Here is a 13,321-nt window from a genome sequence, read left to right as displayed (position 1 = left end):
TTCTCACGTTTCATGCTATCATGGTTGGTTGTAGGCTCTTGAGAATGGATCAGGCCTTGAAGAAATAGGGTATCTTTACTAGATACTCCTCAAAGTCTGCTTAACCACTTCTCTCAAACCTCACTGACTGTGCCTGTGACTAACTAGTCAAGGTCAGGTGGGCTCTTTGATTGACCAGAGCACTCAGGGACTCCATGAAATTCTCTGCAGGCCTGGCTTACTGCAGAACACCACACACACCAGCCCTCAGGCTCCATCAATTCAGCTTTATTTTAGTGCTGGTTTTTTGTCACCCCCTATCCCCATTTCAACAGCTGCACTAGTGATAATCCCAACAGTTGTTACGAGGTCTCCTCTTGTCCTCCCTGGCAAGGGGTAATGACATAGCCAAGGCCAGGTGGCAGAATCAACAGCTTTTATTTAGCTGCCAGAGGGAGAGGAAGAAAGACCTCTAAAGGGCTAGCTTTTGTTTTTAAGAGTCAAATTCTCCTGGGGAAAAAGGAGAAAATCAAGGGCTACTTTCCTTTTAACACAACTTATAGCAGGTAACAACCTAAAGAGGACTGAGGAGGAATAAGGAAACGATTATATTCCTCAACCTGCCAAGGATGGAGTACAAAATGCTGCTAAGAAAACAAGGCTGTCCCACCCCTCTCCCCAGGAAGCCACACTGGTCCTGTGGATCTCCACCTTAGCTTTCTGGCTAAGCACAGATAGGGGGCCAGACTCTCCCCACTGCCATTTCCTCAGCAAGAAGAGCAGGCAAGTAAGGAGACTCCCCCATCCTTCTCAAACCCAAACTCTTCCTTCCCAGGGTAGCTCATCTTACTGTCTGTTTAGACCCTTCAAAGGGGTTTAAACTCAAACTTCCACACCATCTACATCTGTAAAAGAAACCCACACTTTCATTTGTCACGCACAGGATGGCTAAAGCCCTTCCTGGGAAGGACTGTTGTTTTCTAAGGGGCCTGCAACCAGCCTGGAAGCTTCCGCACAGGCCCTCTTCTCCACACCAGATAAGGGACAGGCCATGTGGAAGCCAGGTTTGCTAATCCACAGAATCAGGAGCTAGGGCAGGGGGAGAACTCTGGAACCCTGAGCAGGATACCCTTTCCAGGAAGGGAAGGGAGAGACCAGGCTGGTGGTTCACAGCCCTGGCTCCATTAGTGCCATTCACTAGGGAGAGGACCCCTCTCCCTGGCAGAGGATCATTACCTCTTGGGTGTTACAGGAAAGAGAGAAAAATTTTTCACCATCAACACTAAGGTCCCCTACTCTGCCCACAGCATAGCCTAGGGACTTAAAAAACCCAGAGGGGCATTGTCTACCCTGAATACCGAAAAATGGAGCTTGGACCAAAATGACAACTGAGTCCGTCTGGCTCTGTGAAATCTCATTCCCCTTCAAAGGCACCAAATATCAAGCTCTTTGGGACTTTTCCCCCAGCTGCTGGGACAGGATAGGACAGGAGGCCTCTCCGATCAGCATCCATGGGAGAAAGTGCAAAAGCCAGGGGTCATCATGCTGGAATAGTCCATGGAATCCTTAGGAAACCCTGCATGGCAAAAGGCTGCCCCCAGCAGACTTCCTCTAGTTGGAGCAATACTCTTTTTTTTGGCACCTCCGAGACAAGAGGCCTGTCTGAAAGGGCCAGAGAGATGAGGGCACCATCTCACACCAATAGCCTGCCAGGCAGCCAGGCTGTACCTGGGTGGCCCCAGATATTGGGTAGGAGAGAAGAAAGGCCACTTGGCCAAGGTGAAAGTTGGAGTAGCTCATGTGTGGTCCGGTCCCCAAACTTCCCCCAGCTGCTAGGCCTCCCTCCTCTTGGATAAAATAGCCGCTGTATTCACCCCAAGAGAGAACTCAGGGAGGCAGGTGCTGAAGAGCAGACAACCTGGCAAACTTAGGGAAGAAAATAGCCTAATGACTGGAATTAGGAATGGTGCCTTTAACCTCAACTTCAGCCTCAATTCCTCAAGCCCCTCAGAACATACCTCCCTGTACTGGAATCAAAACGGGAACCCCGAGAGGCTCAGCACCAAGCTTCCCACAAGGGAACTCCCAATACTGAACAAGAACTATGCCCCTTCTCTGTATATGTACTAAGATCCTCTGTACAGGATGAGACATGACCTCATCCGTCCACCACCAGGACATTCCAGCCAACATGGCAGGTGAGGAAGGAACCCCAGGGACATGGCAGTGGAAGCAACAGTTCACTTTAGCCTGTGGTCTCAATAGAAACGATGGCACAGTCTATGGAACCTATGAGCACTGGGGGAGCAGGAGGGAGTACTGCTGGCAAGGTGGATGGGCACTGTGGCTTTACAGTATTATGTCCCAAAACTACCTGTGCTGAAAACAGGAGAATCAAAGGGGTCAAACCAAACACAGGAAACATCAGCCTGACAGGACACACAATATTCCCTTCCCCGAGAGTTGGCTTGGGAGGGGTAGAAGTAAAAGGTTGGACTGACTGCTTGAGAAAAAAATGTCTACTGGGTACCCGGATCAGATCAAGGGCAAAATGAAAAAATTAACACCAAAGAATAACAAAATCCCCACAAACTGGTGCTCAGTTGTTGCTCCAACAGAGCAGACAGATAAGCGCTGGCCAAGCTTCCTCCTGGACACCAGCTTTCTGCATGGGCCATGTGGCTCAGGACTGAGGAAAGGCGGAAAGAAAACTCAACTCTGGCTACAATTATAAGCATAAAAGCAACAGGAAAATGAAATCAGCCCCAACAACCGCACCCCAGCATATCTGACATGATTAGAGGGAGGGCTGCTTATTGGAAGAAAAAAAAAAAGGACTGGGGATAGGGGCAGAGAAAAAGCCAGAGGAGAAAGAGGAAAATAAAGAGTTGCTGGGGTGCCCTGCCCCTCCCCCCAAGTCCGGGTCTGGTGGCTGTTAACCTCAAACCCAGTCCAAAAGCTGCCTGTGTCTGTAAACAAAAACCCTCCACTGAGAAACAGGCCACCTGGCCAGATTGGGGGGGACCTGGGCGGCAGGCCTGGCCCCACCTTGGCCCTAAGGGACAGTCTCATACTGAGATGTCTCTCCCCTTCAAAGGGCAGTTACTCTTCAGTTTTAAATATGTTGTTTCTTGCAGAAGAAACAAACCTTAAAGGAAACAAAACAAAACAAACAAAACACAAACTGTCCATGGGGCTTCACATCCTTAAGGCGTTCTCTTAAGTGTCAGCGTCTGGCTCCAGAGGGTCTGGGCCATCCCAGGACGCCCTTGCCAGGGCCAGCACCTCTACGTTGAGTGCAGCGGGATGACAAATTTGCAGCCGAAGGGTGAGCGGTAGTTGATGCCCACCTCCTGGAACACCTGCTGAGGGATGCCGATATCACACAGGTAAACGCGTCCCGCACGCTCACCAAGGGGCAAGGGCAGGCCCAGGGCCAGGGACCACTTGGCATCGATGCCCAGCTCAGCCTCGCACATTGGTGGGTCTATGCTAAGGACAGGTGCCCGGTTCTGATTAGCCCAGTCCACAGCTGCTTTGTACCAGGGCTGGTCCCGGAGGAAGGCATTCTCGTGACAATCCAGGCAATTGATCACCAGGTCCACAGGGCTGGTGGGGAGATCTGCAAGTGAAAACCGTCAAGTCTAACTCTGGCTTTAAAGACTGCCCTGCCTTATTCTACCCTCAGTTTCTGTAAACACCAATCATTCTTGTGCCTGACCACATACTCTCCCAAGTGACAGGCTGTCCCGGTGCTTTAACATCCAGATGTCTAGTGTGAACTCACACCCCGAACAAACAGCAGCCAACAGCTCTGCTTTGGGAAGGTGATGTTTAAGGGAGTCCAGCTATCAATGTGACCCCATGAAGGCAGCGTGCAGAAAGAGGGCTGTGCTTGGTGCGGCCAGGGCACCCTGGGCAAGGCAGTTAATCACTTGGTGCTGCAGCTTCCTCATCTGCAAGATGAAGGGCTCTAAGAGAGGCTCTCCAAGGTCTCTTCTAGTCATAAAATCCTAAATAGGATTGATACAATGTAATGGGATAGGGACAAGCATTTCAAGTGGAACTAAATGGATTAGACCTTAAGGTTTACCCACAACCAAACCCTAAGGCAGACTTAGAATGTCTTCGGTTGTAAAAGCTGCTCTATGAAAGGGAGCTAACATTCCAACCCATTCTAGGGACCCCAATCCAGGCTTTAAGCTGGGCTTGTTCTCCCTTTAGTCAGAGAGTGGCCTCCAAGCCACCATTCTGAACACAAAGGGAGGCTGAATTCTCCTCCTACTACTACCACTGCAGTTAAGACTGAATCTCCCCTCAGGCTTGGGCAGAAAAGGAAGATTTCTGAGAGAGGTGGCTTGTCTAACTAAGGTTACACTACCACCACCACCATCATCATGATCATCATAACATTTTTACAGCACTTCAAGGTTTCTAAAGTTCTTTACAAAAATTATTTTGTCATAACCATCTTGGGAAGTAGGTGCTATTATTCTTCCCATTTTGCAGATGAGGAAACTGAGGCAGAGAGGTGCTGTGCCTTGCCCAGGGTCACAATAAACCTGGATCTGAGGCCAGAGTTGAACCAAAGTCTTCCTAGCTCTGTCAGCCTCCAAGACTCTCAATGCTCCTCCCCTGCCCACTGTCTAACAACACCCAGATGGACAGTCACAGGTTTACAAAGCACTTTCCTCACAATCAGCTGCTGAAGCAAGTGGTATAAGGATCACTGTTCTGTTTTTGCAACTGAGAAAACAGGCTCAGAGAGACTCAGTGGCTTCTCTGAAATCACACAGCTGATGCTGGAATCCTCTAAGCTGGGGCTTTTTGATCATTTCTATGTTGGTATCTGGTACAGTCTATGTATCTTTTCTTAGAATAGTGTTTTTTTATGCATAAAACAAAATACAAAAGAAATAAATTCTACTGAAGTACAGTTATCAAAATTGTTTTTATAAGTTCATGGACCCCAGGTTAAGAATCTCTGATCTAGATCAACCCCTTCAGAAACTGAGGCTCAGGTCACCAAAGTAAGTATCAAAGCAATAACTCAAAGCCAAGGCTCTGCTCTCTCCGTTATCTACGGCTCCTTCCTGGGAGGGGGACACAGGTTCCTCTGTTCCACTGTCCCAGGCTGGGGAGCTCACTGAGATAGCCTCCAGCCATCAGGGATTTGCTGGCCTCAGAACGAAAGTCAGCTTTCTTTGAAACATCCCTTACCCCAGGCCTAGCAGATTCTATTCTCTATGGGGGGGAAGCGTCATCTTTTGAGAAAGTCTGCTTACCTTTCCACCTGGGCTGAACTTTGTACTTCTTCAGATCCCCAGGGTCCTGCCCAGTAGGCGAGGGACCCTGGCCTTTGAGAAGAGTCAGCACCTGATTCACTGTGCACCTTAAGGTAGTGGCTTCCACCTTCTTAGCCTCAGTTTCCTCTGGTGTAAAACAGAGGGCTTCCTTCCACCAGTAATATCCTATAAGAACTGGCAGTCCTGTGAAGGATGCTCGCTTTCTAAGTATCACTGTTTCTACTTGCTGCCACCAGATGGCAGAAACACACTGCAAAAATCAGCTCCAAGGAACCCAATGAACCTCCAGCAAGGCTCATAGAAAGTTACCTGGCTGGGAAAGGACCTTGCCAGGGGTCACATAGCAAATAAGAGGCAGAGCTAGGACCAGAGTCCAGGTCTCTGGCCTCTCAGTCTGCAGCAGAGTAATGCGAGAAAGGATGGGGAAGGGAATGGGAACCTTACCCACCTCAGTACTGCCCCGTTTTGGGGTCCAATGCTCTCACTCACCTTTGAGACTGGATACCTGCTGGCCCTGTGTCTTGCTGAAGAGGGAAAGTTCATTGGTGATGGACTCTAACATCTTGACAAAGTTAGGTAGGAAGAGGATGACATGGACATCATGGTTGGCAAGGTGTCGCCCACAGCTTATGCCCTGAGCCCCCTTCACATGGGGACCGCAAAGTAGGGCTACTGTAGGCCTTTGGTGGACATTCTTGGGATTCAATCTGCAAAGGATGGATGGGGGAGGATATAAGCTACTAGTTCATCAGATCAAGCCACCCAGAACTAGTCAAACATCCTGAAGAAGGAATTATCTTCTACTCGCATCTCCTTAGCAGGCTGCTTCCTCATGTTGCTACAGCTGGTCATATTTATGCTAGCAAAATACACATAGACTAAAAGACTGGCATTCCCATTTACCCCCAACTTGATGCTGTGTGATCCAGACTAACACCTGAACATATTCCTGCCATCTCATCACCCTAATGCAAGAACCTTCAATGGTTCCCCAACTGCTTATAGCACCAAGGCCAAAGCCTCCATATTACTTTCCATTTCCTGCATTCCCCACTCCCCCCCACCTTAATTTTCTAGCCTTCCCACTCCTCAGAATACAGAATGACTCCAGCTAGGTCATCTCTCCTTGGTCCCTGCCCAAGTTACATTCAATCCCAACCTTGTTCTTGCTCCATGTGGAAAGCCCTTAACTAAAACCTGACCTCCTGGCATGGCCCACCCTCAAGCTCTACCTTCTTTAGGAAGTCTTCTCTGCCCAAGGTGATCACTCTCTTTTCTGACTCTATATCATTTCATTTAGCATTTGTTTCATGTATATTTTCTTACCTCAATAAAATGCATAATCTCAAGGGGGAGGGGGGAGGAGCTAACCTGGAAATTTCTAAAATTTACATAAAGATTGAGAAGCATTTACACAAAGGGCCTAAGTTAGAGGTTGTCAACAAATGCCTCTTTAGGCCTCTGGTTCACAAAATGTTCATTTAGTCATGGGATCCCAGCCTTAGAACTGGAAGGAACCTTAAGACTTAAGAGACCACCCAGTCCAATCCCTTCATTTCAAAGATGAAATGAGAGTTAATGAGAGGAAGAGCCTGCCTGGGACCACGGAACGTCACAGTTGTGACTCAAATCAGGTCTTCTAGAGCCTCATCCAATGCTTTTCTTATTACCATGTTCTGCCTCCCAACCCAAAGTGTATTAAAGACCAGGGAAATAATTCTACTTTCTATCTCCGCAACAGACTGAGTGCAGTGGTTCTTGGGAAGTTCAGAGGTGAAGACAACCAAGACAGAGACCACAGCAGACATGGTTACAGAGAAAGACAGGCAAGGAGGGAGGGAAGACAGCCAGTGAGGGAAAGAAGCTAAGAGAGGGACAAACAAGGAGCAGGGTCCAGAGATGGGAAGAGAGACAGACGGTAGGGGCCGCTCTGGAATAACGTGTCAGACACTTCTCCCACTTCTAACCCATGACCCCTCTGTGCCTTTGGCAGTGCTTGCTGGCACTGTGCTGGGCAAAGTGTGTATGCTTTGTATTCAGAACCAAGGCTGAAGGAAAGTTGCCTGATGTAACACAGGCAAGAGCTGCCAGAAACATCTTAGATTCATTATGCATTTGATTTTTAATTAAATTTTGGTAAGGCAATTCAGAAATCTTTTCCTGTTGCCAAATTTTTCATGATCCCATATGGGGTCAAGACCCACAGTTTCAGAAGCACTGCTCTAGATAAAGAGTTCTATGTGGGTTCTGAGAAGCAACTTCACCTCAAATCCTCTCCAGGGATGCTATCTTTCTTTAGGCCTCAGTTCTCAGTTCTCTCTCCCTCCTCAAAGTGAGGGAGTTGGCCTTAATCTCCCAGGTCCCATGAGGTGCCCTTCTAACTCTTAAGATTCATGCAATCATATATCCTCTGTTCTTTACTTCTTTGGGATGCTGATGCTTCTTTTGATGAAATGGAGTCTCACTGGGTCACTGATAACATTGGGAGGATCTAGAAATGCTGTGGGACAAGAGTAAAAGAGACCTCACAGGTCCCCAAGGAAGGCTTCAAGATCCTTGGATTCTGTTTCTCCATGACAAAATGCACCTGGGTGAAGCCTAGGCTTTTGGAAGTGGTTGGGCAAATTGCTCTTGGGCTCTCTGAGGGGAATATAACTGTTTTTATGTGAAGACTGATCCTATGGATTTTATCTAAAGAAGTCAGAATCCCTTCTCCCCCAAAGTTAGCAATGTCATTCATGAATCCTTAGGAACAGTATGTTGTTTCTGACAGGACAAGGGAGGGAAAGCAGTTAAAGCTAAACTCATTTTATTCACATCTGTCTTACCTTGTGCTTAGAACAGGGAGGGTAGAGGTACCCAAGTCCAGTGGACACTATATTGGGGAATCTTGGGTGATTACTTGGGACAAGGGCACAAACAGAATGTCACAATATCCTAGAGGGCAGCCTTGAGGCCAGAGATTTTAGTCATGAAAGGTTGCTGTTGTTGTGTTTGTCCTTTGTTGCTGAAGAAGACCATGCCATGAAAGGACAGACTGAAGGAATGATAACTGGGTGATGGAGAGGCAGAGAGACAGTAGATGGAAGGAAAGGCCTTGGGAATACCATAAAAGAAAAGCAACTCTGATATGGGACATAAGGAAGAACCAAACTAACTCCTTGGCTGCAAAGTGAGTGGCTATTCCAGTCATTTAGTACGATTCTGTCAGGTCAGAGTGTCTCTTTGGTGCAAGGCACTATGTGGAGGTGAAACTTCAAAGATGCTGATCTCCAAATCTCAAGCCCCATCCTTCCCCTAAACCCCCAGCTCCAACATACATTACTCACCTGTTAGGTCCTCCCAGCAGGGTCAGAGCCATCTGACTGGCACATACTCCAGTCATCTCCAGCCGTCGTTCCAGTGTAAGACCGTGCTTCTCAGCTACCGATAGCAGCTTCTTGTGCAGCTCATAGGAGACACTCGGGACAACCAGCCCAGAGTCTGTGACTCAGAAAGGAAATGGAGAGGAGGGAGAAAGAAATGAGTGAGGGCAAAGGATTCAAAATGGGCCCTGAATATTTGGGCACAATTTTCTCATCTTCTGAGCCTAGGAATAAGTTATGTTTTGATATTTTCTGAAAGCTCAAGAAGCTAAAGTAGAAGTGACTTTCAGCTCTGGCTGTTTCATTGAGAATAACAATTTAGTGGTCCAAATACAGACCAGGCCCCAAATAGATCTCTTAGAAATCTGACATATAGACACAGAAGCACACACCCAGAGGTATCTTCTGAAAAATTATACCAAAGTGCCATATAAATATATATACACATGAAAGGTTCTCTTTTTAACATTTATTCCAACTCATCATGGACAGTTCTTCATTTTCATTCTTTGTGCTTTTTTCATCTTCTTTGTTCATTTTTTTCACTTCTGTTGCACCTCAATAACAAGTGTGAACATAGGTTTTTAAACAAGCTTGATTTAGAAAAGAAATTCAGTCTATTGAGGACCAAAACATTATGATGAGGAAAAACAGTCCATATTTACTGAGTGCCATTAGTAGCACAAATACAATCCCCCTCATTTTACCAATGACAAATGGAGACACAGGGAGGTGATGAACTCTGTCCCCAGTCATACAGTAAGGGGCAGAAGTCAAACTCAGGTTTTCTGATTCCAAGCCTCATACTTTTCCCGCAATGCATAAACTGTTCCATGAAGAATCTGAGATCTCAATGAATGTGGGGGTCCACTTCATACTCAAATTCACTGTTGAGGTATCTATCCAAACAACTTCCAGGGCACATTTCTGACAGTGAGAAGTGGAGAGAGACTTTTCCACTGAGAAATGAAAATCAGTCCACCTCCACAGTATCAAACAATGGTCCTTTTTTACCCTTTTCTGGGCCTCACTCCCCATCTTAAACTGTCAGAAGATTCTTAGGGATACAGTGGATCCTCAAATATCTTCCAAGCCTGTGTTACTGAATGGCAGTGCTAGGTCATTTGTTCATCTTCCTCTCACCCTGCCAAGTCTTGGTCCATATTTTTTCTTTTCTAATAAGAAACTGAGCTAGGCTTTACATTTTCAAGCAATTTTTTTTCAGTCCTGCTTTTCTGAGGTCAGTGAAGATTAGACTCAGAATTTAACTTAGCTATCAAAAAATATTGAATATATTTTCTCTAACAGAATTGGAAATAAATGTGTAGAGAATGGCAGGATGGTATTCCTGTTACTCCCAAAGCAAAACATTTATTTCAATCATTTATTCAACAAACATTATGTACCTAAAATGAGAAGTATACTGTTACATACTGGGAAGAAAAAAAGATAAATAATAAATGATACCTACCACTTTCCTCTAGAGAAGGGTGGAGAGGGAGGTGTTTATCCCATATATACAAATACATAGGTTAGACCAGAATTTCCCAAACTTATTTGTTCTACCGACCCCTTTTCAAAAAAATTAAAAAAAAAACCACATCTCAAATTCAATAATTTATTGTAAATCTGTGGAACTTTTCCTGCATAGAAATTTTGATTATACCATACTGTGTCATGTAACCATATAGTATCATATTGTAAACAAGTCACTACACGCACATATTCCTGCCCATGCATGCTCGACTTCCTAACAACACACAGCATGCTCATCTGCCAAAACTTACTTGTTATGACCTGTTGGTGGATTTGATCACTGATCAATTATAGCTTGCATTTTATGTGTTTATTTAAAAAATAACGTAATTACTATTATTTTAACTCTGTTACAAACCAGATGAAACATGCACAGTTTTTTAAAATTTTCTTCTCTTCTCTTCCTTATGTTTCCACCACCCTCTTATTTTTACTCAACACCTCCAACTGCATCAGAGGCTGCTACTGTCCCTCTGGCTTGTTGCAGTGCCCTCAGGGGGTCATATTGCTCACTTTGAGAACCTCTGGGTTAGACTATAATAAATCTACAAGGCTATAAAATGATGAAATTAGATGAGGATGAAAAAGATTTCCAGCTATGGGAAGTAGGAAAGACTTCCTCAAGGAGATGGTACTTAAATTGACCTTTAAAGGATGAGCAGATGTACTTCTAGACATAACCAAAAGGGGAATCTGTTTAATTTTATTATGCATACATATTTGCTACAAAGATTTTCTTTCTATTGGCGGGGATGGGGGGAACAGATGACAGAAGTGAGTAATGTGGTGAGGAGAAAAAATATATAATAGAAAAAAAATTTAATTTACAAAAATTACTGAAAAAAGATCTCTCAAATCTCACCTTTTCTAAGTCTTTCTAGTCTGTCCCACCTCCACTGCTAGTGCCTTCCATCTCAGATTACCTTTCATTTACACTATTATCTTGTATGTTGTCTTCCCCACTGGAATGAGTTTCTTGAGGGCAAAGGTCCTTGCCTTTCTTTTTAGTCCCCAAATCTGACACATAGTTAAGCACTTAAACATTATTTCATTTGATCCTTACAACAATGGGAAGTAGGTGCTATTATCATCTCCATTTTACAGATGAGGAAACTGAGGTTCAGAGAGTCCCATAGTCACACAGTTAGGATGTATATGAGGCAGGATTTCAACTTATCTTCCTGATTTCAGGGGCAGAGCTGGAAGGGTAAAAAGTCAACAGGGTGATGGGGTTTGGAAGGGAACAAATCTGAGATTATGAATAACTTGAATAAAGTCATGGAACTGAAAGTGTGGTGAATCATCACTTTCCAGATGGCTGGAATACAGAAAAGAAGTGGGGAATAGTGAGAGAGATGGCAAGAAATTTAACATCCCCTCATTTCCATTTTATTTTGAAACATCAGAAAAAAGCCACACACAAAAAATGAAGACTCAGATTTTCCTAGATAACAAAGGCAAGAACAGTAACATCGAAAGTGAGTAGTCTGAATTCTATATATTTCACACACTAGTATCCAATGACTATTCCTGGGCCTTAAACAACCAAGAAAGAAAAGTAACTAGCAGACTTATGTCAGATTCTGTAAGCAACTTTAATTGCTTGGTCATCTGAAGTCCTCCATACCCCACCACAGGCCAATACTACTTTTAAAATATCAGAACTGGCTGGTGATCAGCAGAGTAAGAGCCAGAAAGCTGTTACGGTACAGACTGATAAAACAAGAGAGGTTTCAATTGGACTTCGAGGATATATCATCTCATTGGTATGATATTAATTTGTAAATGAAACTAGAATGACAACAAACATGAAATGGAACAGATCAGCTGGCATTTCTATGGGGACCTATTTTCATGAACAGTGACAACGGAAGCACCATATTTGGACACCACTCATTTATCAGTGGCATTAGCATTTATAAAGTTGGAAAAAGTAGCAGGACAGAAATAGATGTAGAAGAAACCCAAGCTCAAAGTAACACAATTTACAAAATTAAATTTTATTTTTTATCCCACCATCATGTTTAGATATACAAAATGAACGTCCCTTCCTAACAGAGAAAACAACCAACGCAGTGAATGGGGCTCACACTGTATGCAATATGCTGCCTTCACAGTCCCTGACTTCTCTTAAGAGAAGGTAGAGATGTTTTATTCCCTCTTCTCCAGGCCCTTGGTTAGTTGTTAAATTAATCTAAGTTCAACCTCCTTTTTCAGGGTTTTTTTTTGGGTTTAAATGTTTCAGTCTCTACGTATGAATGCTTACCATTCTTCCGATTCTATTTATCTCAGAGCATCAGTCCCTAAAAATCTTCTCCATGCTTCTCTGAATTCTTCCCATTTCTATGCCACAGTGGGGGCTGGGGGGGGGGGGGGGGAGGGGTGTTTAGAGTCATTCCCCTAGCAATCAACATTCATTTTGTTTCCAATTCTTTGCTACTATTTGCATTTAGTAGAACTTTGTTTCTGTCTTTGATCTCCTTAGAGAAGATACATGCCAGGCAGAAGCATGGGTCAAGGGGTCAAATGGGGTTTTTTTTGAACATTTCCAAATTATCATACAGAGCAGGAGGTTAACCAAAAGTGTATTAATGTAAGAGAACAAGTGTAAGACTACTTGCGGACCAAGCTATCTCAAAGAGAAGCAAATTCAAAAAGAACATATGGTACTATTACCCCCAAAAAGCAAACTGAGAACACAGACAACAATAGAATGAGTCAACTGTCTGCTCTCATCTGGATAAAATCCTCTTAATAGACAGTCTATGAATATGTGCAATATTCTTGATGAAAACACAAGAAGGAAATGAAGGCTTTCACAGTTCACCATCTCAATGTCTACTGATGACAAAGAAGCAATTGATGATACAAAACAAAATGCAAAGGTCTGCTAGAATGAGCCATTTCCCAGAGTACATTATCATGTAATTCCATGACAGACTTACAGAGTAAACTTTGTTCAGTGATTCACTCTTGACATTCAGCAATGATCACCAAAAATCTTCAACAATATAATGAAGACGCCCTGCCCCAAGTTCACACAGAGGTATTCTCTATTCCCAGAGAGGTGGTACAGGCACTCTTATTTATAGCAGGCATTTTACTAACTGTATTGAGCATGGAAACACTAGGACT

General features: G+C 44.4%; 1 protein-coding gene across 4 annotated transcripts in view; it reads right to left on the bottom strand.

The window, feature by feature from the left end:
• Positions 1-252: 252 nt before the first annotated feature.
• Positions 253-13,321, bottom strand: part of EDC3 (enhancer of mRNA decapping 3) — a 63,922-nt gene continuing 50,853 nt past the window's right edge. For all 4 annotated transcript variants that reach the window (XM_072628350.1, XM_072628349.1, XM_072628348.1 and 1 more), the window contains exons 5-7: positions 8,615-8,768; positions 5,775-5,992; positions 253-3,601 (exon numbers count right to left, since the gene is read on the bottom strand). In XM_072628350.1, coding sequence (XP_072484451.1) covers positions 3,267-3,601; positions 5,775-5,992; positions 8,615-8,768 — 707 coding nt within the window. In that variant the 3' untranslated portion in view covers positions 253-3,266. The remainder of the gene's footprint in view (positions 3,602-5,774; positions 5,993-8,614; positions 8,769-13,321) is intronic.

This window comes from Notamacropus eugenii, chromosome 1 (assembly GCF_028372415.1).
Source record: "Notamacropus eugenii isolate mMacEug1 chromosome 1, mMacEug1.pri_v2, whole genome shotgun sequence".
Classification (NCBI taxonomy): Eukaryota; Metazoa; Chordata; class Mammalia; order Diprotodontia; family Macropodidae; genus Notamacropus; species Notamacropus eugenii.
The sequence above is the reverse complement of the archived record's forward strand: the minus strand, read 5'-3'. Positions and strand labels throughout refer to the sequence as shown.